Source organism: Aphelocoma coerulescens, chromosome 3 (genome assembly GCF_041296385.1).
Source record: "Aphelocoma coerulescens isolate FSJ_1873_10779 chromosome 3, UR_Acoe_1.0, whole genome shotgun sequence".
NCBI lineage: Eukaryota > Metazoa > Chordata > Aves > Passeriformes > Corvidae > Aphelocoma > Aphelocoma coerulescens.
The window spans coordinates 83,340,764-83,364,343 of NC_091016.1; the positions used below are offsets into that span (position 1 = coordinate 83,340,764).

General features: G+C 38.6%; 1 protein-coding gene across 1 annotated transcript in view; it reads left to right on the top strand.

Moving 5' to 3' along the window:
- ASCC3 (activating signal cointegrator 1 complex subunit 3) overlaps positions 1-12,420 on the top strand; it is a 256,973-nt gene extending 244,553 nt beyond the window's left edge. Inside the window, exons 38-42 of the mRNA XM_069011075.1 lie at positions 594-745; positions 1,254-1,404; positions 7,199-7,405; positions 9,188-9,363; positions 9,456-12,420. Coding sequence (XP_068867176.1) covers positions 594-745; positions 1,254-1,404; positions 7,199-7,405; positions 9,188-9,363; positions 9,456-9,591 — 822 coding nt within the window. The 3' untranslated portion in view covers positions 9,592-12,420. The remainder of the gene's footprint in view (positions 1-593; positions 746-1,253; positions 1,405-7,198; positions 7,406-9,187; positions 9,364-9,455) is intronic.
- The last annotated feature ends 11,160 nt before the right edge of the window (positions 12,421-23,580 follow it).

A 23,580-nucleotide genomic window follows, 5' to 3' on the forward strand; every position in this document is an offset into this window, starting at 1 on the left:
TATTAAGCTAAATTTTAGTGCTTTTATCTAGTCCAATTCCAGGGATTTTTTAAGTACTTAGTTCAAATGGAAATAATAATTGCTCCTAGTAAATGACATTTGTATTAATTTTTGAACAAATGTAAATACATTGGTGGTGTTCTTAAATAGTTCAATTATGTAATTCTGAGAAAGGTCTCATGTCAAAATATAAACAAATACTGCCATTAATTTTAACCTTTTCCTTTACAGTAAGTGTTAAGATTCATTCCCTTCATTCTGGGCTGGGTTATGTCAAAGAGCACTTACTTGCACAGAAAAGATTCTACCTTCAGTTCTCACCCCCAAAACCATTGTGTAAATTACCTTTTCAAGAGTTAGCGCTGATAACAATGATACAGGATTTAACTCATCTTTTTTCAAGGTTAATTCCAAAGGTGCCTAACTGCCATCAATAGAAGTTGAAGTAAATTCCTATGTTAAGGCCTAGAAATCACAGTATGTTCACATTAAACGTTAATGTTAAACATTAAATACATGCTCTTCCTTGTATGAACCAGGTATGCAATTACATTTGCATTCTTTTGTTTTTATTATGTGTCTCCTTTGCTTAGGCAATGCTGGATGTTGCAGCACATCATGGCTGGCTGGTGACTGCTCTGAACATAACCAACCTGGTGCAGATGGTGGTTCAGGGTAGATGGATACATGAATCATCCCTGCTGACTTTGCCAAATATAGAGCTCCAGCATCTTTACCTTTTTCAGTATGTAATTCTTTTAAGCGTTAGCAGGTTTCCGATTTCTTTCCACTTCCCGCTGCTGATTGTTTGAATGTCATTGTTGGGCCCAAGAATGTTTGTTAACAAATCAGAAGCAGAACTCTGTCTTTCACAGTGATGCTTTGCCAAATGGATTTTCTGTTTCTGTTTTCAATATTCATTGATTAATTAACCCCCACAGATTATTTTGAGAACCATGATTCCAGACAAATTAACAAGAGACCACTGGAAGGGTTCCAAGTGCTAACAAATCTAACTCTGTATGTTAATTATCTCTTTATTTTAATCTATTATAAAACTACATTAGTATCCATCTTAACATCATAGATAATGCAAAGCTCTATAGATGCTTAGATGATGCATAGATAATGCTAACCAAAAGTAAATGACCACCCTTTAAAAGCAGAAAACAGTATTGAATTTTACCACCAAAACAACTGAATACAAATGTTTGCTTTCCCTCCCTGGGCATATGTTTTGCTGTCTGTATCAGGAAGTGGAGCCAAGGCCAAAGGAAGAGTATGCATGGAGGTTACCAAGGACCTATCGAGTGTCTTCCCGAACTAATGGCTGCCTGTGAAGGAAAAGAGAATGTTTTTGCTTCCATTGTGGACAGTGAGTTGCAAGCAGCACACATTTCACAGGTAACACTTTCTATTTGTGATCATTATCACAAATATCATGTGATTGGAAAGGAAAAGTAGTTGGGAAAAGAAATACTCTGTCCCCTTCAGTAAATATCACGTGACATTCTGTATAAAGTGCAACACATTCATTGCTCTAATTTCAAGGTACTGCTGGCTTTACAAAGGTTCTTCTCTGCTTGTTTTCTTAATATTATTCTCACTTATTCCCTGCTAAGCAGTAACAGACTCTGGTTTATGGCTGATATTACCACATCGCTCTGCTCTAAAGATGCTTCTCTAGGTCATTCAATCTGCTGAGTGTTATCCACCTTTTCATAGCTCTGCACTAGGAATACATGCATTGCAAATGTCATCATAGCTGGTTTCTGAAGTGGTCTGCCAAACACCATTTTTTCTAAGAATACTCTTAGTAAAAGATCCAGCACTCATTTTGTATTTGAAACAGAAAAAGGAGATGAAAATTTCATACTTCACAGGGGAGGAAAAAAAAATACTATTCCAAAATGTTGAGCTACTAAAGTCTTGTTTTCAGTTTGATTTTCAAGGCATTTGCAGCAAAGGACAGGTATATTCCATAGCATTCATCACATGCTAAGCCTATTGATTTCAAATAAGATGAAAACTTCAAAAGCTATGCTTCAAATGATTTTTATTTGAATGTTTAAAAGGACAGCAATATATCCTGCGTTTGACTGTTCAGCTTCAGTTAAACCTTTTACTGGTATGCGGACAAGAAGAAAAGTACTTAAATGTCTATAACAGACATCTGCATTTGTAACCAAATTAACATCAAAATTTTGAATTAAGAAAATGTATTGACATCAAAAAAAGGCTTCCTTTAACAACAGATTTCTAACATAATACACATTGATTTAAGTCCAACTTTTAGATGTGATAAAAAATTAGAACATTGTTGTAATTAGTTCAGGGAGAACTCAGAAGTAAACTTACTTAATTTATTTGCATAAATTGCCATTCTGTTATCTTTAAAAGCAAATGCAAATTGGCTCTGTCTGATATGATGATGGTTATTTGGCTCAAAAGTGCTTCAATTTGCGTAGCAATCTGGTGTCGTCTCTGCAGTGAGGCGATCCCAGGTAACATACAAATCCTGAATTATTCCAGAAATTAGTATGTTTAAAGCATCAATTTAAGTGCTAATTGCAGTAGTAATGAGAAAAAGCAGTACTACTGTGAGATTTGCATCTACTGCCCCATCAGTATGCCTGGAACGGCTGCTGACTGGCAGAGGATTTGGCTGCTAATTAAATAATTGTATGCATGGCAGTGTTCTCGTCTGATTCAATAGATGAAGATTAATCCTCAGATAAATATGTTTGGCTGGTATTGAAATGTCTTAGCAGTTTCTTCAAAAATAGCTTGTGTGTATGTGGTGTGTATGTTCACGCTACAAATGACTCTATGCCTCTATATACCTATGTTTGTAAATACAGACGCACATAAGAGGGAAAAACATAATGTCTTGCCATCACATGAGGAGAAAGTTTCATTTCCATGAGCTGGGAATGGCTGTATTGGGTATAGCAAAGCCATGAGTGTATTGTTGTAGGGCATTACAAATGTGAAATCTTTATACCAATACATTATATTCCTTACTCTAGTTTTTTACAGAAAAAAAACCCAAAAAACTATTGTAATACCTTGCAAAAAGTTAAAATTCATATTGAGACTGCCTGTTGAGTGTCTTCATATGTAAAGTCTTAAAGTTCTCAAATAGACAGGGGCCAACCAAGAGAAAAATTCTTCAGCATCTGTATGATATGTTTTCTATAAAGAATACCAGACTACAGAGTTTAAGCTTAGCCTTCTGACAGACATGAACAGAGTCAAATAAAATGGTAAGTATACCACTAAATTGACAAAACCATTCTTTTCCTAAAAAACATTTTACTTCTCACTCAAAGTATATTGAACTCATATCTTAAAGCTAAAGATTACTAGCAAGAAACTGGTAAAAACAGCTTAAGCTTTACATAAATTTCAGGCAGATGGGAAAAGGAAGAAATTTTACATTTGGAAGGGAGAAAATGCCTTTTAAGCAGATTGGTAATTAATTTTTAAATAGCAGCTCTTGAAGCTGCTCATGGATTTGGAATATTAGGCTAGGTCCTGGGGAGACAGATTATGGGCAAAAATACTAATGATGTTCCCAAAGGTTTGTGAAGAATTTTTCATTTCATTATGATTTGAATCTATGGGATTGGTAGATAAATGTATATGTATAGCATATATGAGCATGTATATATTGGATATGTTGACATATTTAAAAGGAGGTCATATATGCTTATGTGTTCCTATACAGCAAAAAAACAGTAAAATGGTCAAAAAATACCTAAGCGACATGGGAGCCTGAGTTTAATTTTACAGAATTTAGTATTATAATTCCAAAGCTTACTGAAAGTCAGGGGAGCTTTAAAGCTGACAGCCTAAATTCGAACTATTTAGACTAACCCCAAGCTCTGGTCAAAGCTCTGTGTTTGTTTCAATGACTCATTGTGAATCATACTTCTTTAACAAATCTTTTTCAGTTTCTAAGTCACTTAAGCATTAGACACCTTGTAAAATATTAAGTTGATACTGATATTTTTGAAAGAGAAAAAAGAAACTTCAAGATTGAAAAGAAATAAATGTTATCTCTACTATAGTATTATCTACTTTTACTCTGGAAGTATCTGTGTTCCTATAATCTTTTCATTTGCACCTGCTACTACTTGACTTTTTTCTTTGGTGAGAAAAGCATTTCTTCATTTTCCCCACATTGCATGGATGATAAAAAGGCCTCCTGCTGTGCAGACTGTATCAATGATCAAGCAGTACTAACTTTGCCTTTGATTTTCAGATATACAAGACTTGATAAATCAAGGAATCATAAAATCCTTCAGGTTGGAAAAGACCTTTAAGATCATCAAATACAACAGTTAATAGCCAACATAGGATGACGTATTAAAGCTACTTTCTTATCTAATTAGAAAGTTACTCAGAGTTACTTTGTTTGTTTGTATTATGAAAGCTACATGAGGACATGACAGCCTTTGACAAATAGATATGTTGGGGTTGTATGGTGTAAACCAGCCCAAATCATAACCTTCACCAGATTATGATGAAGGTAACAAGTATTGCCACCACAGGAGTTAATAAATTATGATCTCTGCTGAAATTAAACTTTGTTTAACATATTTGTACCAGTTCTTGTCCTTTGAGACACATAAAAGCTTTCAAGGTAAATGATATCTAAAGTACAGCCAAAGAGGTGATCACCACGTTGGTTTGTATCGGGGTTCCTCTCCTGAAGTCAACAGAAATACCCTGCTTAGACACTCTCACACAGTGGGTCTGTAGAGTTCCTACTCTAAGTTTCATCTTAAAAACCTTTACATTCAACGTAAAATCATTTGCCAGTTGAGATGTTACTACTCAAGTTGTCATCCAGTGTGATCTGCTGGAGGTGGGTTTAGTAGTCTTGTGTATGAAATGTATCAAAATCCTGGCAACAACAACTTAATTAAGAATGTCGGTGGTATTTTTTTCACCTTCTTTGAAGTGCTGCCTTTTTTTCCCCATTTCCTTTCAGAGTTGGGACAAAGACAGATGTCTTTTTCCTTAAAGTCCTAGCTGTTTAGTTTCTGTTACAGTTTTCCTGTCGTTTCCTAGCTAAGACACAGTTAAGAACATCAGTGCAATTCATCTGTGTCCCCTGCTTTTACGCTGCAGTTCCTGAGCGCTCACAGCTGGCCCTCCCCATCTTCTGCACTGAACAGACACAGCTGTTCATGCAATACACAGAAGAGGAGAGAGAGAGAGAGATTAGTTGGTAGCTGAAATCAGTTTTCTCATTTAGTTCAGCCAGGCTCTGGTAATGCAGCCATTTTAATCCAAATAAGCCTGTGCTGCAGCCGAAATGGGCAGTCCTGCCCTCCCCGTGCCGTTTTCACCTCCTCTGACCCAGCTCACCACACAGCTGCACAAATGCTGTGTCTGCCTCAGGCAAGGAGGTGGGAATGAGCATCTGGGGACGAGGGGAGGAGGAGGGAGGAATCCTATCAACCCTCTCACTGACAGTCAAAATGGCCTGTAGCCAAGTGGCTATGTGAATGCTTGTGCCAGCAGGGGAGGAGGCTGGACCACTTCTTTCAGTGGCACTGAAGGCTCATGCTTATTCAGAGTCACAGGATTAGAGAATATGTTTCCACAGTCAGCTTTAAGCTGATCTAAGTTCATGCTGTCACCAAAATGATTAGCAAGCTGATCCATCTAGCTGCACAATCCCATCATGGCAATGCCAACATACCAGGGATAGAGAGGGGCACAGCGAGCTGGTGGGAAGAACGCTGGAGAGAGAGACAGCACCACCTTTCTGAGGGCAGCACGACCTTAGGTCTGCTTCCATGGCTGCTGTATCCCTAATTATGTATTGACATATACTATTATTGTCAGTATGACTAGTGGCAATGATGTCTGCAAAAAGCAAACTTAGCTTTCGTTAGGCCTCTAGGCCTTCCAGCACAGAAAAACTAATCAGACACATCAAGCACAATCTAAATGAAAATACATTTTGTTGAAACACAATATGGTCAAACCAATACTTGAAAAATAAAATGCTTTTGTTTTTTCCGGATAAAACGTTTCTGTTCCATGCTATTGCCCATGTGATTATGGCCTACCCTCTTCATTCCCACAAGTTCCCATTTTGGTATCTGATGGCTCTTTGCCAAGATCAATATTCTTATTTCCTTCTTCTCCTTCCCACCCTCTAGCTTTTCATATATGCTGATTCCTGTTCTGTTCCAGGGGTGGAGGGGAAAGACAACAGGGCAGAGGGTGATTCTTGGTCTTTTGTTTTTTTCTTCCAGTGCCATCTTGATCTATGTTTTTCAGCCATAGGAAGGCCACAAATCACTGCCTCCATTCCACAGCCAATCCCATTTCTTTTTCCTAACAGATTTCATTGAGTGAATGTGCTAATTTTCTTTTTCACTAAATGAAAGCCTACATTGCTCCCTTCCATTTTTGTCACAGCTTCTCAGAGCTGTTTTTCCTTGTCTGGTAGAGACCAAAATGAGAGAAAACATAGGGCTGCATATTCAGGATGCCTTTTTAAGGTTGAGTGTCATGTTGATCTACGCAGATTGTATCCTCCAACAACAGTTCCCTGCACAAGGATGAGGGAAAGTTGAGGACCTGTTGCAGTTCAAGAGAAACTGCAGAGACTTAAAATTCCTCAGGAGACTTCTAAGAAGGAGAGTTCATGAAGATCGATGCAAGAAAACCTAAAAAAAAAAAAAAATAGGGATAACTTTGGATATGCAGTTGAACTTTTGGTTAATTATCTGAACTGATCCTCTGAACTCTCTGAGGTTTGCCTATTGCTAATTAGCACTGCAGTGACTTGTTCTTTATGGATTATGCTAAGGAAGTTTAATTTAAAACTTAATTATACTAGTTTTTAAGTGGCTTATAGGGAAAAAATACTTTAATCGGGAGCAGTAAGGAATTTTTCCTGTGTTCAGACATCAGTAATCTTAGTATGGCATGTGGAACATGCTTGAGGAGTTTGACATTTGTTTTGTTTGCTAGGAAGAAAGTAGCATAAGAGGTTAATGAAAGGTATTTTATGCTTATGATTGAGAGTTGTATGATTACATATATTCTAATACACAATAAAATATTATTAATATAGAATAAATATGTAAACTGCACATTGAATTGTTGTTAGAGTGACAATGATTGTACAGATTATCTTGTAATCCACAGGGATCTGTTTTTTCTACAGGCTTGGAATTTCTTGTGCCGTTTGCCAATTCTAAATGTCAGTCTGAGCATTAAGGGCAGCTGGGATGAGGCAGTTCAGCCACAGAATGAAGTACCTGTTCCTTCTCTGACAACAGACACACGAGATGACAAGAGATGGATCAAACTGCATGCTGATCAAGAGTATGTGCTCCAAATAAATCTGCACAGAACCCAGATGGGGTACCAGGTAGACTAATTTATCATTTCCTTCCCAAGTGCACAAGTGTCCAATAATCCATTTACATTATCAGTGATGCTTTGTACAGTATAATAGGTTTCTTTATGGTTTAAGTATTATGTAAGTTATGAACACTTTCAAAGCCTCTTCTGTGTTAGTAGTGAAGAAAAATTTTTTCAGGTTGCAATAGGATAGTAAGTAGGCTCTTAAGGTAAAATCCTAGACCAAGTCAATGAAAAAAAAATCGAACTACTTTATAGGCTTTCCAACTACATTCACAGGTGCTTCCAAACTGCATACCCGACTCACACCTATAAATATATTTCTACTCGTAACACATCCTCAGGCCTTTACTGAGAATATTTTCCTTATGTTTTACATCTGATTCTTTTTTGAACAGCTCCTAGAACAACTTCCACATACAGTTCTTTCCCACCTACATTTCAGTCCCAGCCCTTTGCCCATTTAAAGCATATCCCATTGCCTCCTGGGCTGGTCAGCTTGCATGGCTCTCAGCAAGTCTTGGTGTGCCAAGCCAGAAACTCCAGGAGCTGCACCCTTTTCCAGCTGCTCTGCCCCTGCAGCAGCACCTGGGTGTACCTGCATGTTGGCTCTGGGGAGAGTTGGGCCTGCCTTCGTGTGGGGCACTGCTGACACTGGAGCTGTCACTCACTTATCTATGCCTTGTCCTGTCATTTACATACCATGAGCAGCGTATGGACCACCATGGTTATAATTTTGCTAATTAATTTCTCTAACATTTCAAATAATTAAGAATTTTAATTTCCAGCATTAGAGCTCAAGGCAAAAGTGGGGAACAGTTTTAGCTGTTACTTCTGAGACTCTTAAGACAATTTCATTTTGATAAAAATAATAGTGGAGATAGATGTGTTCTGTTGAAACTCCTGAAGTTATCTTACATTAGTTATGTATTATATTTGAAAAGTATTCTTGTTTCCCAAAAGACTTTTTGTCCTGGCTACAGCAGATTCACCATAGTTGCAAAGGGAAGCTGTCTTATTTTAGGAAGGACAAAGGGTCGAAGCTCATCCATACATCGTTCTATTTGCTGTGCCAGCTACTGGCAGAGTCTTTTCCTAAGCAGAAGCCATGGAAAAGAAAGGAGCAGAAGCATTTCATGCAGTGATCACTGTTTTATAAACCTCTCCTAGAATTTGATCCCTCTTTTGTAAAAAACAGCTGGATCAAACTGTTTCTAAAGCTTCATTGCTGTGGTGGTGTTTTTTCTTCCATACAAATCTTCAATAAAACCTTTCCCTCTACAAAACACGAAATGAATGTTGATTGAGTAGGCTTCATTCTGTCTTCAGCTTCCAGCAGTAAAGTCACTGTCTTAAAGAATTACTAAAATAATCTTTCCTTTTGATATATCAAGCTCAAATAAATAAGTACTTGTTTTGTCTTTATATTAAACTTTAATATTGGTCAGCTTTATTTAAAGATGTTGGGTTTACAATTAACCCTTCTGTATTTGGAATATATTAGATAAAATTACAGAAAGAGAATAGTATTTCCATTCAAGTTTTAGTAGTTTACAAAATAAGTGGAATAATACCTGGTATTCTGAATTTTTCTCTGTGGACTGTGATTTTTATTTTATTTTTTTAACCCTTCTTCTGGAAAGAAATAACACTATTTTAGTCTGGCTGATTTATAGCTTTACATAACAATTGACAGCAAGGTGGTTTTAAGGTGTTTTTCATTCAAGGAAAAATTACATATTGGAAAGGTGATTTCTAGTTTTCCTAAGCTGTTTCTTTTCCCCAACAGGGCAAGCAGGACAGTAAAGCAATGGCTCCTAGATTCCCCAAAGTCAAGGATGAAGGATGGTTTTTGATATTGGGAGAAGTTGATAAAAAAGAACTCATCGCCCTGAAAAGAACTGGATATGTCAGAAATCGAAATACTGTTTCTGTTGCTTTTTATACTCCAGAAACTCCTGGAAAGTATGACAGACTTCCAAATTCTCTTAGTTATTATGTTTTCCAAGTAGTCAAGACCCAATTCCCAAACTAACAATGCTGCTTTTACTTTTCAGGTGTATCTACACCCTGTATCTCATGAGCGACAGCTACCTTGGCATGGACCAACAGTACGACATCTACCTGAACGTTGTACCGGCACAAGGCACCACGCAGGGGACTGAGCCCAGGAGCCACCTGGCTCTGAAGTAGGGCTGTCTGGAAGGTCCACTCAGTCAAAAGAACTGATCCTGCAACTAAGACATCTGGTCATTCTGGGACATCCAAAAATGCATCTGCCTTAGTGGAACCAATTTCAAACCTCAAGACAACGGGGAAACTGGAAGTGACTGCTGTATTAACTCTGATGACACCCAGTTAGCCACAGTGGCCTTACTCCTTTATGAAGATTTGTCTTTTCTTGTTTTATCTTTCTTCTCCTAGAAGTCAGATTGTTAGTTGAATTTTAAGACATCAAAATAAAAGACTGAATAATACTGCAATTTGCGCAAATTCAGGGCTATCGTCTTCATTTTGAAAAGTGTTCTATAGCCTGTCTATTAATGGTGTTTAAATAGTCAACTTTTTTAATTTATAGGGAAAAATACAAAATTTGATCTAAGAGCTGCTGAAAATATTGATGGATGTGTTATATTTCATGTTTAATAAAAATATTCCCAGAATGTTTTGCACTGTATTTTTAGGTGTAAATATGGGAGATGTAGTAACAAAATCCTCTTCATGCATAGTACATTTTGAAAATGATAATCCAAAGAAAAAATTCACAAATTTATATTAATTATATAAGCAGTAAATCTGGTTATGAGGGCAAGCTAAATCATAAAAAATATTTCCAGTATAGCAATGATGCAATTCATGTACATAATAATTAAAGTTTACTCTTTACATGTGTGTACATACATATAAACACACACACACACTTTCTGATTTCCTTGCTGATTTTTCCTGAATTTTGTAGGACTAAGGCATGTAAAATTGGGTGTCCTGTTCTAGGGCTCAGTGCTAAAGTGGATGACTAAGTTCTGTAAAGAAGGGGGCATGAGGCTCCAAAAATGGGAGTTGCAACAGGAGGCATGATGAGCAAGGAATAGTTCTGCCAGGTAAAAGATACTGTCTAAGAGATGCTCAGGTATGTGATAGTACCTGCAAGGCATAAATCTGAAGGCAGAAGGTAGCAGCATCTCTCTTGTGATGAGACTACACATCCTGAGGCCAGTCCTCAGTCTTAAGAGGATTCAAGATGCTGAGCAAGTACTTGGAGCCAACATACTTACAGAAACATCAGTGCATCTTCATCCAGATATAGACCTTAAACTGAATATTAATATTTGCACTTTCTCAGCTTTGCATTGAGCTGATAAACGTTACCTCTCCAAGGGATCATTTTGCTGCCATTTCCATTGTATTTCACCAGATGAAAGAATACGGCAGAGTTGTTACCTGGAAGCTTTCCGGGGAAAAAATGGCACTGGTGATGCTGCACCTACATACAATCACAGCATGGCTGATTTTGGGAGGGCCCTCTAGAGGTTGTCTGGGCTAACCCCTTTCCTCAGGCAGAGCCAGCTGGAGTTGGTTGCCCCGGACCACATCTTCAAATATGGAGGCTCCACCACCTCCCTGGACAACCTGTGACAGGGTTTGGTCACCCTCACAGTAAAAAAACGTATTTCTTGCTGTTCACGAGGGACCCTTCTGTGTTTCCAGGTGTGCCTGTTGCCTCTGGTCCTGACACCAGATACCACTGAAAAGGTCCTGGCTGTGTCCTTGTCAACATCTGCCATTCAGATACCCACTGACAAGATTTCCCTGAGCCTTCTCCAGGCTGAACAGTCCCACCTCTCTCAGCCTTTCCTCATGTGAGAGATGGTCCAGCCGCTCCATCATCTATTTTGTGGCCTTTTGCTGGACTCTCTCTAACATGTCTGTGTCTCTCTGCCCCAAGCCAGACATGGTGCTCCACTAGTGTGGCCTCACCAGTGCTGATTACCTCTCTCAACCTGCTGGCAACATCACACTGCAGCAAGCAGAAGGCTGGCTGATTTCAAAGGCTCAGTAGTTAACCAGTAATTTATTTCATATCTGGCACCTCTAAATTGTGGGAAGCGATTTGAAAATGATCAATTCTGTACTTGAGTGTATTCATCCCCTTATCATGTTAAAAATGTTATATTTCATTATTATAGGTAATATATTACCTATTGTAATGTACCTAACAATTTCTTCTATTATCATCCCACATTCTCACTAAATTTACAGATGATAGATGACACAAAAGCCGCCTTTGCCATTTAGACTATATCAATATAATGCGGTGTTGTGTCACAGAAGAAACAGATTTTTTTTCAAATTGTTAGGCAATAGTTTGGTTAGTCACACATTTAATTAGTCCATTTTTAAGAGAATTGTTTCATCTCATTTGGAAGTTTAAATTTTCATGGAAATTAAGTCCTTTGGAAAACTTGGCTGAAGCAATACATTGTCCCTCAACAATTTTAATTAATTAAGAAAAAGAGCTATGACACAGTCAAACAACATACCAACATAGTGACACTAACCCTTGCTGCTTTGTAAATGCACATGACAGAAAGTCTAGCAGACAATAGCTACAGTATTCAGTATTAATCAGTTGAAGGATTTCTGTAATGTCATTTGTGCCATCTGTACTTTGGTTTGGAAATACTGTATTTCCTAGCATATTAATTGTTTTCAGAAATATTTTGGTGGCATTTGTAAATAACATATTTGAAGCATTTTTATTTTTTTACGAAAGTATTGGATTCATGAAGACAAAGTCTAAAGTAATACAGAATGAATTAAAGCAAATTTATTAGAATCAGTATTTAGGTGAAAAATCCGGGAGAAAGAATTCTGATACATTTGAAACAGCTGCTTAGAAGGAACAATGAATGTGTTCAATCCAGTGGTAACTTATGGTGAAAAGTGAGAATTGCTGTCTAACAAAAGTATGAAAACCAAGCAGAATAAAAAAAAATAAATACTTCAGTGATGTAATTATCACCTTTATTGATAAATGAGCAAAGTAACAGCACACACAGAAATGTTTAATGTTAAGTTGCTCATTCCAGTTTGCAAGCAGGTTTTTATTTTTACTCTCCCCTCCCCCTTCTAGGAGCAGCTGCAGTCATGCCTGCTCAGGTGTGGTACCTCTTCCAAAACTTGGAAAGCAGCAAAAAACAGGCACACCTTGTGTATCAAGGCATATTTAAGTCTGCCTCTGGGACTTCATCCTTTCCTATCATTCCTGTCCTGGTCTGATAACAGCATCACAGCAGTGCCCAGCAGGAGCTAGAGCAGGTTTGGGTAGGTACCACCATCCCGTATCTCTTCTGCAGGAGCTCTTATAATACTGTTGTTTAGAACCTTACTTAAGATTTCAGTTCTAGCCCAGGTAGCGAATGTATCAGTAGCAACATGAAGCCATCCTCACTACTGCAGGTCTTTTTCTGTTGTAAATTGAATCTTTGGAGGCACCAGTTTTATCCAGATGAATTAGGGTTTTATGCTGCTGACCCAAAATTCCACTTCCTTGTCATTGCTTCTACAGACCACCTCCAGATGGCCATCCTGAAGAAAACTTTAGGAAGTCTCTTATCAGCATTCAGCCTGGAGCCTAGTGTAAGATTTGAACACTCACAGAATAGGATGCATTTAAGGAGTAAGTAATGTAAGTTATGTAATTCCAATTTTCTAGTTCTGAGGGGCATTCCTAAAGAGAAGAAAGTATCCCATGTGCATCTGCCCTTACTCATCACAGCCTGAGTCCAAGTTCCTATGCTTCTCCCTCGGTCAAGAAAAAGAGGCTGTGGTATTTTTAAGACAGTTTGAGGAACTACTCGAGGAGGCATCATTTCTCTATTTACGGGCAATGTTTTTTGAATCATCACTCTCTTGTCTTGCCTCCACTCCTCCCATTTAGGGCAGACTTCCCTTTAGCTCCTTCCACTATTTATAAACCTATAACCTCACCTGTTCAGAGACATTATCCATATTAATGGCAGTAAATTATCACAGAAGAAATTATCTAAGACCACCTTTCTATGATGTGGCATGGACACTACTGGAGCCTATGTAGTAAGTACTGAAGCAGAGAAAAGTAAGACAATACAAGCAAACTGTGTATATTTTTTCCACAACCTAAAGGTCTCCAGCTGAATTGCACACTTTGGCCTGGGTTTAGTCACTTACATGCAGAGATCTAGTGCTATTTAATATGAAATATCTCATCTGTCCTCTACATTCAGCTCCAGAAGAACATACCCCAAATGCAAAGGGCTATCAGCTGTGAAATACAGTGCTGTTGTATCTGTCACTCTCTGTGGATGCCTCAAATGATCCAAGTCATCTGAAATAGCATTTGATATCTACATTCAGGTTACCACATTGACTCCCTATCCATTGTTTAGTCATAGGTTTGCAATTCAGTTGCTTAACTGCATCTAATGAAATTTAAAATAAACCAAAGATATTTCAGTTGCCACTCCAGAAGACAGGAAGTCTTTCATAGGTCATGTGTCACTTCTGTTATCTCCACATCACAGGGGCCAGAATCATGAGATGGATGCTTAGATATTCAATCTTAATTAGCTAATCAAGCCCATGCTATTTTGTAAGTCAGAAGAACCATAAGTGTTCAAAATTCTCTGTTCCAAGCAATTTTATGAGAAGGGAGAATTCTCCTGCTGAGAAGAAATATTTTCTAGCAAAAGGTTTGGATGTCTTAGGACACCCAAACAGATAGATGAGCTACAGAAAGGTGAGTAGGGCTTCTGCTGAGAGGGGTCACTCCCATTTCTACTTATATCCTATGTCTTTTCTATCAGCTATGTCTGACTCCCACCTGCCTTTCCAAAAATGTATCTTGTTAAGTGTCAGTCTTCTCAGACTGCACTGCACTTCAGCAGGTGGTGCCAAGACTGACACCCACAGAAATTTTGACACATTTTTCTATGGGTGATTTGCAAAAAAGCTCAAGAATGAACAAACCAAGTTTGTTACTGATGTCATACGTTGGTAGCAGTAAGAGGTTAAACTGCTTTCACGTCCAGTGTGGGAGCCTAAATTCTATATTAAAGGAATTTCTCTGGAAAGCAATTGTAATGCTTGTACTAAATGAGTCCCTTCATAAATAATTCCTAGCTCTATGGTAATGTATCCTCCACAGCAATTACACCATCCTGCAATTAAATATGTTTACGATATACTTTGTACTTAGATCTTCTAACGAGCTCCATACTGCATCAATGGGATTTGAATCCAGGACTCTCCAAGTCTTTCTTCTGCATCTCTCTTCATAGAAGTTCTTCATAGAACTTCTCTATTAAAATGTCTCCTCAAAAATAAGGAGCATTAAAGCTTCACTAAGGCCATGCATTAGGCTTCACCGCTGCTCTTCTCCTCCAGCTTAGTCTTGTCCTACCAAGACTCTCAATAAAAACAGGCATCTGAATATGGAGGGGAAAGGAAATTAAAAGACATTTGCTACTATTCATCTGTTCGAAAACCCATGAAATAAAGAATGAAAAATGTTCTGGAATGAATATTACCATTCTAAATGATAAGACTCCCACTAATTGTAATGATAGCAGAGGTTAATTGGGTGTTTTTGAAAAATCACGCTCTCAATTACATGATACATATACAAATAGTTATAGAGCTATTGACTAGATGCTATTAACTACTGACAAGAACACTGGTAGAAAAGAGAGTCTACAGATATCACTATCCTTTTCTACTGCACTCTAAATCTCTACATGAAATGTGATGAACCCCATTCTTCACACAGTAGCTAACTTGCACCTTGGATTGGAAGTAACTCAGTTTATATCAGGCAGTGCTAATGTGGGAAAATTAGGCTTACATTCTTGACAGCTGTACTTTCTTCTAGCTAACAGGATGAAATTGTTTCAGATGCCAATAACACATGATGAGTTCCCATCATGTATTTTTCAGCAAATCCAACTAATTAGGAACTAATTACTGATTGTGGTAGCACAGTAAGATCAGGTTCTGATAAACTGTCACCTTTGTAGCTGTGAAGATTCAGCAATTAAGCCTTATTTTGTTTTCTCAAATGCTAACAATGTCTAAAGGGAGAGCTGGGAAAAACATCGAGATGATTCTGTCACCTCCATTAAAAGGCACTTTAATTCACCCATGCCAAAACAAGATTAATCCCCATCTTTTTTTTTTTTTTTTCCTTTTTTCCCTATTTAAAGTACAAAATAACATAGTTCAACTCTGTACCAAGCAAATCTAAGTGACTATTTAACAGTTTACCCCAGTTACAGGATGTTGCTGTTTCCTTGGCATGCTTCTGCTGTGTCCCATCCCACCCTCCTCTTCCCTCCTCACAGTCTCCCGTTCTGCCCTTGGACTAAGCATTCCAGGATAGAACCTATAGGGAAGCTTCCTTTTCTGGTCATAGGACACAGAAGAGAGGAAGTCCTGGTCCATTATTAGGTTCTTGAAAGATACAATCTACAAATAACCTCATAAGTCTCAATGGTGCTAAACTCAAAATATGCCACAATGCTACTTCAAGAATATATTGAGCAAATAAGACAGGTGCAAAATATGCATCACAGTTTGCTGTATGATTGAGGCAAATGCCAGTATAATTTTAGATTTTAATTCTATGTGACTTTTTTCAAAGAGGGAATGAGCTAATCTGGGAAAAGAGGGACGTGGAGATTTCTCAGTTCTCCTTGTTAGTGAAATGCTCAGAACTGACAAAAGTGAAATAGTTATAGGCTGTATCCACACACGTGATACAGATTTAGTCAAGTACAAGTCCTGCCTTTGTGCCTCTCATATATGTTTATGTGACTCCTACGTGCAAACACTGACAGTGCCTTTCAGCCTCGTCCTTGCAGATATTAGGAAAATACATGCTCTCCTCAGGACAGAATGACCTCCATAATTCACATACAGTAGCAAGAGCATCAGAAGGCTTCACAAAGACGTCTTAGCAAAAGGTTTAGAAGTCGCAAGACATGTTCGTACAGCATTGGGACTTTGCTTTCCCCCAGTTATATATAGTTGCAGTGCCATCTTCTGCAATGCTCCCCAGCAATGCAGAAGAAATCACACCTAGGTAAAGTTTTTGAAACTCAGGAACACTCTGAGAGGCTGACACTACACATTCCGTTCTCCTTCTATCTGCTTTATAGGAGATGCTCAGTCAGGTGCCAGCTCCCAGGCATTGCACAGCAACTCCTAAGTTTACAGAGGAAGTTCACACCCCCTCCCAAGCCTACAGATCCTACAGGAGAGGAGGAGTGTGTCAGCCTTCCAGATCATGCTTCAGCTTTCTTCACTGGCAAGGCAGTATGCCCAGAGGGATGCTCTGATGCACTGTTTTGGGAACGGGAGCCTGAATTTCTATTACAAACTTAAAGGCACTTCAAGTAACTGAACCTTGTCCAAACTTTTCTCAGGCCCAGGGTCTTCAGGGAATGATGACCTTAAAGGACCAAAACCTTTAATAAATAAGGATGTTCTTTTAGAATGGTCCAGATGTATTGCTAGAATATTCTTTTCTTTGTAAACATGAAAATAAAAGGAGAAATCTCACCACAAGGATACTCACAAGAATTCCAAATGCTTTGTTTCTTCATTTTAACAACATGTAGTGCCTACCTAGTTGTCTGAAAGTCTTGGGGAAACAGCTGGATTAATTTAATTCTATCAGTGAAAATCTTTTGGGAAATACGGGTACTTCTCAGGAAATGAACAGAACCTGGAAAGAAATCCCAACATTAAGTGACCAAAACACACACTGAAGTTTCTTTTCTCTTGGTGCATTGCCCTTTGGCTTCAGAGACTGTAGGATGAAATACATTCCCAACATATATTATTAGTAGATTAAATTTAGTTTCTGTTATTACTTTCAAAGGATTTGGTGAATAGACAGCAGCATTAGTGTTATCTAATCCTTCACTCAAACCTAGGACTCAAAGATTAACAGCTGCAGATTTTATAACATTTCTAATTCAGGAATAAATTGTATTTTCTTGAATTGGATAGGTAGGTAATGTCCTTAAGTTATTTAATTCTTAGGAACCATTGACTTTACAGGAACAGACTAAGAACTCATGACCATGAAAAGATGAAATTAGATGGAAAAAAATACCCCTAATGAGAAAAACAGGATAAGAATTTCCTTTCCAAGGTGGGACAGAGCTTTGAGTCCTGCAGATGGGGCTGCTGAGAGGCAATAGTCCTGTTTGGCTTTATTATATTATCTCATTTTCTTTCATTACACCAAATAATGCATGATGGCACAGCTTCCACAAAAGCATCCTGTAGTATTTACCTGGTGATTGGGGCACACTAGGGGAAAATGTGTTCAGAAAAGAGAAGAAAGAACTGATGGAAGGAATTTTGTATGGGAACAGATGGGATGGTGGAATGCAGCCAATTTTTAAATAAGAAAGCGCAGGTCCTATGCCTCATTCTGAAAGACAGCAAGCCTCTATTTTCAGGGGAAGGTTCCAAGTAACATTCTAAACAGACAAGCATATCTCCTGTAGTCTTAGGCAAGGTACCAAAGGTAGGTTACATTTCTGTGTTCCATCTCTATGATATGCTTCCCTCTTCATACTCAGTCACTTGGTCTCTTTTGAGACAGCAAATTTTCCATATTCACCAGATAGGGGAATTTAGGCACTTCGCATATTGAGTTCTATTCTGGGTGCATTTGGGGTGAGATTCTTGCTATTTAAAAAGTGTTCTTAGCTATGTTCTTAAAAGTGTACAGTCCTAATTTTACAAGCTACTTATGCTCTTCTTTCAATTTTACACACCTGCACTTGCAGCTCTCATGTTGTACTGCACCAACTTGATATTAAGAAGTAGCCTACATTTTTAAGTGGTCCATTTCCTTGCATTTGGAAGTATAGCATGTGACATTGATAAAATAGAGTCAGTTATGTCAACATTTCTCAGGGAAGGAAGAATAGATTCGTGGTGGGTTTTGTATGTGTATATATAATATACATAAATATTTTAGTTACATCAACATGTTACTTACTAATATGAAAATAACAAGCCATTGAAGTTAGTAGTTACTGGTGCCACTGCTGCTGAAGGAGGGCAAGAACCCATCAGAACTAACATTCAGAAGAAAAATATTGCTTTGATATTTTGAAAGAGAAAGAAAGATTAATGCCTGGAAACAGATCCCTGCCTATGCTTCGGATTTATGCATAACTGGAGAGGACAAACTCCTTTAAAATTAACTTCTACTGCTTCGTTTCTTTACTTACACCCTTTTATTTCCCCACAATTGAACAGTCAATAATAAATAAGAACAACAGCCATACTTTGTCCACAATCGTGATTTGATTCTTTTATCTGCCACTTCTATTTTCATGTAAGAATCCTTGTCCAGCTGAGATCACCAACACAAAATTGTTCTGCCTTCTCCAAACTACAAAAACTTAAGGCTATGAGAAATAGCAATGTAATAAGGTACAGAAAGAAGGATAAATCAAGTAATTCCCTGTTTGAAATTTCTATTTTTCTTAATTGGTCTTCCTTTCCCATAATTATCGCCTCTTCTGTTTTAGCCTTCACTTCCATTTCAATTTCCCAGACTGTCCAGTATGGCTTTCATTTTATTTATATCCTTCTTTCTCTTGTCTGTGGTGTACTTACTTCTCTCTTGTAGGTAAAAATAAACACATACACCTAAACAATTTTAAAAATTATTTTCTTAATACTTCTACTACTCAGAGCACCTTTCTTTGTGCTTTCTGTATTTTCCATTTCTATGCCTTTATCTTAAATTGGTACCCAAAGTATGACTGTAGCCCTACCTTTTCTTTTTTAATCACATTTGCTTTATGATCAGTTATAACCCTTCTGAGAGCAGTTTGGTTTTGATCCCAAGTGCTAGTTGCAAATGCCTTTGTGCCAGATGAGGCTCTCTGTTCAAGGAACTCTATGCCAGCATCTAATTGTAAATTACAGTAAAAGATTAGCTAAACCAAGACACATTTTCTACCCATCCATTTAGTGTATTTGCTGACCATTACTCCATGTTTTGAATGATTACTCTGTGTTTTAGACCTATCTTGTCTGTATGGACAGGAAGAGGAAAAAAAGCACTCCTTTCCTTGGGCAAAAATTAAATGGTCTTCGACATCTTCAAAAGGTATCAGTATGTAAATATAGATGCTACCAGTAACACATAGCAATAGGATTAGACTTCCCCAGAGACTTTCATCTTTCTCATTTTGGCCACCATTCACTTCTGCACTTTAGAATACCCTCTGTGATTGCACCAGGAAGGCTTTTTTCAGCCACACCTTCTTTGTTCTTTCACTCATATCAAAGAGGGATGAACAACACAAACCAGAACCAGCTTTTGTTTGACCACAGGAAACACATACTTTTTTCCAAACCTAGACTGTGCTCTTCTACCATCTGAGACCCTCAAGTAACAGCTGGCTGAGAAAACAGCCAGGCCACAAAATATCTACTGAAATCTTAATCTCCAGGTTTAATTTCACCTAATGTTCTCTCAGTCATGAAGTAGTACTGAAACAGTCAAAGGCAAAGGTTGCTTATCATGCAACAGTTTAAGAACAGATTTCTTTCAATTTTGGTATAAAATAGCAGGTTCAAATATTCCACACTCGAACAACAGCAGTTGTCAGGCCCCACAGATGCACTAGATTGGATCATGGCAGAGAAGGATATAAATCCACATTCTTCAGATCGTAAATCAGTCAGACTGGTTGACAGGATGCCCATAAGACTGGGTTATTCTCCAGCTGCCCCATGACGAGATTCCCCTGGTGCATTCAGCACTGTGAGAACCAAGATACTGGTCTGATTCAGTTGGATCTTCTTGTATTATGTTTCAAACTCTTGAATATGGATATCTCATGATGTTAAAACATATACAGTTCCAGTGTTGTGTTCCTATATAGCTCTTCCCTTGACAGATCAATACATTTCCCAGCAAATATTTTATTTCTGAAATAATTTTAAAAAGAAATTAAATCCATTTCAAAACAACTTGCCTGAGCACACATTTGAGGCAGACAAACTCATATTATTTCATGTTTATTTTTAGATCCATATTAAAAAAACCACCACCCTACAGTTTTTTGCTTTAAAATAAGGGGAAAACCCTATAAAAAGATCAGATCTGGGGTACAAGATAACACAGACAATTTCCAACATAAATGCTAGTTATTAGGTGTCATGTAGAGTCAGGAGTTGCCATGGAATCCATTTGCTTCTAAACCAGCTCCTCCTGCTGGAATACTTTCTCATTATTATTTCTTTCAGTAGCACAAAAGGAGTTGGCTTATAGAAGAAATGTTATTTTAGTGTAAAGTTTCTAGTGTGTCTGCAATAAGACATGAAATTAAAATCTAAATTTAAAGCTGTATTTCTGTTTCAAACATAAAGCTACATTACTGTGGTCAGAAGAACAAAGTCATAGTAGACTTTTTATAGATTCAGTAAAACAGAGAAAAATTATAGCCAAAGCCTTCCTTTCAGTTGTCTTCCCATAAGTGAAAATAAATGTCATATCTGATGTCTATTGTTTACATTTTTGCTACATTATTCTCCCATTATGCTAAACTTTTAACATTTTCATACTGGTTATTCTGTGCAACAGCAACCTTGTTACCAGCCTAATTACTGATGTCCTGGGATACAGAACAGTGTGTGCATGCTGGACACAGGGTTTATTAGGCCAATGAACTCACTTGTTGTGATGTCAGTTTCAATAGAAGGATTTCAAAAGAAAAAATGTGATCACGCCTTCAAACCCTTGACACGCCAATTATTGGGTTTCAATTCTTTTGTATACAATGTGCTGCAGTGAGGCTGGAGGACAATACTGGAAAGCAACCAGCAATATTGGAAAACTATGCCAGTGATTTGTAGCTTGGCATGTTAATACTTATTATTAATATTATTGTTTACTATAGACGTTGACTAGCATTGCATCTGGAAGCCCTAAACAGAAATAAGGTCCTATTGTTATCGGCACTGTATGGAGATACACACAGCCCTTGCCTCCAGAGCTTATATTGTATGGTCCCAGCCTTGTAAACTGATGCAGGGAGAATCATTCTTGCACCCCTGTGGAGTCCCCCAGCCCTCCAAGGCAGTCAGAGCTTCCTGCATAACCTTTCTATACGGAACAGTGGCAGGCAAGCTTTGGGCGCATGGAGCCTTTACCTTCTAATCTGTTCCGCTCCCACCCTTTAGCAGCTGAACTGTACCCAAGCTTTGGCAAGTCCAATATCTCATGGAACTTTGGGCCCTTATTCACATCTCTCCAACTCAAAAGATGTGCTCCTGCTAGGGAATCATCAAAGGAAGCTCTGTACCATGCCTTCCCTCTTCAACCCTGTGTTTTCTAAGGTCCCACAACTGCAGATGGGCTTATGGAGAGGTCTGTGGCATCTCTTAGGAAGGTCCCTAGAGTGTGACAGTTTCTAAGACAGGCACTACCCTTAGAAAAGCAAAAGAACATAGACAAGCAGGCTAGAGACAGAGAATGCTTTGCCTAGAGGGAAAGCAGAAAGACCATTGAAGCCCTCTAATGAATAGAAGCAGCCCAATGTAAGTAAACAATGAGGGCTGGGCCGGGATAGGGAACCACTAGCCAAGTGTGACAGCCATGACATTCCTCACTAGCCAAGGCCCACCCACACTACCTGAACAAGAAGAATAGGGCTGGCACAAGGATAGCAGCCAGGCTCAGGCCAGAGCCAAAGTCATCAGATGAGTCCACGGTAGCAAGGCAGGTCCAAGGTCAAGGTGGGAGTTCAGTCTGTGGGTCAGGGTTTAGAACAGCATAGTCCCTAGGGAGGTACAGGCATAGCTGGAGTGGCACTGGGCACAGGAATCCCTGCTTGCCTGGCTCAGGCAAGCACTGAGGGTGGAGCAGGGAACTGCCAGGTGAGGCTGGTTAGGGCTATTAAGGTTCATTGGGGCACTCAGGGACCTGACACCCAGAGTCTTCTCCTCACTCTCCACTATGCTCTGGCAAGTGGTTGGGTTGTGCTATGCACCAGGAGCATTTTGTGCTGAAGCCAAAATTAAAACCTTACTCCAGTACATCCTAAGGCTTTGGCACATTTCAAAAATGTGTCATTAACATCACTAAGCTATTGCCAGACCAAAGAAATGCTAATTCCTTTTTCATCTACCAGCTAAGTCCTACAGTAATTACAGAGAGAAAGCAAGCCCTGGAACTACCTCCAGATGCAAGTAGTGGACACTCCTCAGGAGCGGTGATGTGGGGAAACCACCCTTTTAATAGGCTCTAGCTTCAGCTGGGTACATCCAGGCACCACATGTAAATGAAGTCCCACTATCGGTGAATAATAGTCAGAAATTGGGGTTTAGACAAAACATTTCAACAGTGAGGCAAAACTTAAATAAAAAAATACTAATCATGGGCATATGCAAGACTTGGGAAACATCCTTACACCTCAGCAACAAATTTAGCATAGTCTGAAACAGGTCAAAGCTGGACTCATGCTTACAAGTCTGGTGGTTTCCCTATGCCCTCACCCAATGTGAGCAACTGATTCCACAGTGCTTTAGTCAGAGACATCATCTCCTCCACATTATTTCTGAAGGCATCTATTCACCACATGGAGAATGCAGAAGAGAGTAGTGACAGGTTTGCAGAGTGCCCAAATAATTCAGAAAATACTCAGTGACGGTCGAGGTTGTTCCCAGCTTAGTGTGCAATGCACATAAAAACAATTAAACTTCCAACCACAAATGAGTATGAGACTAAAACAAGAAAAGATCCTATTAAAACCCATGCAGGGAACACTCCCCACCTTGCTTTTCAACAAAGCTATAAGTTTCACAGTGATTAGGATACACACCAAGTGGAACGGGCACCAGCTCCAGAGCTGTCAGGCAGCCTCACACTCTACATCCTTCCTTTTTTGGTCTGATCAAGCCTATTCTTTGAGGCAATACGAGGCTGAAGACAAGAGTTTCAGAGCAACAGAGGGGGTGGTTCCTCTTGCTATTGATTTCATCTGAAACGGGCATGTGTTATTTCAAAGAGAAGTGTGTCCTCAAGGCGGGTTAAGCTGCTCTCCTCCACTGAAACAAAGCAGTGATACAAGTCTATTTGTGACCTGTTAATTATCAGGTTGA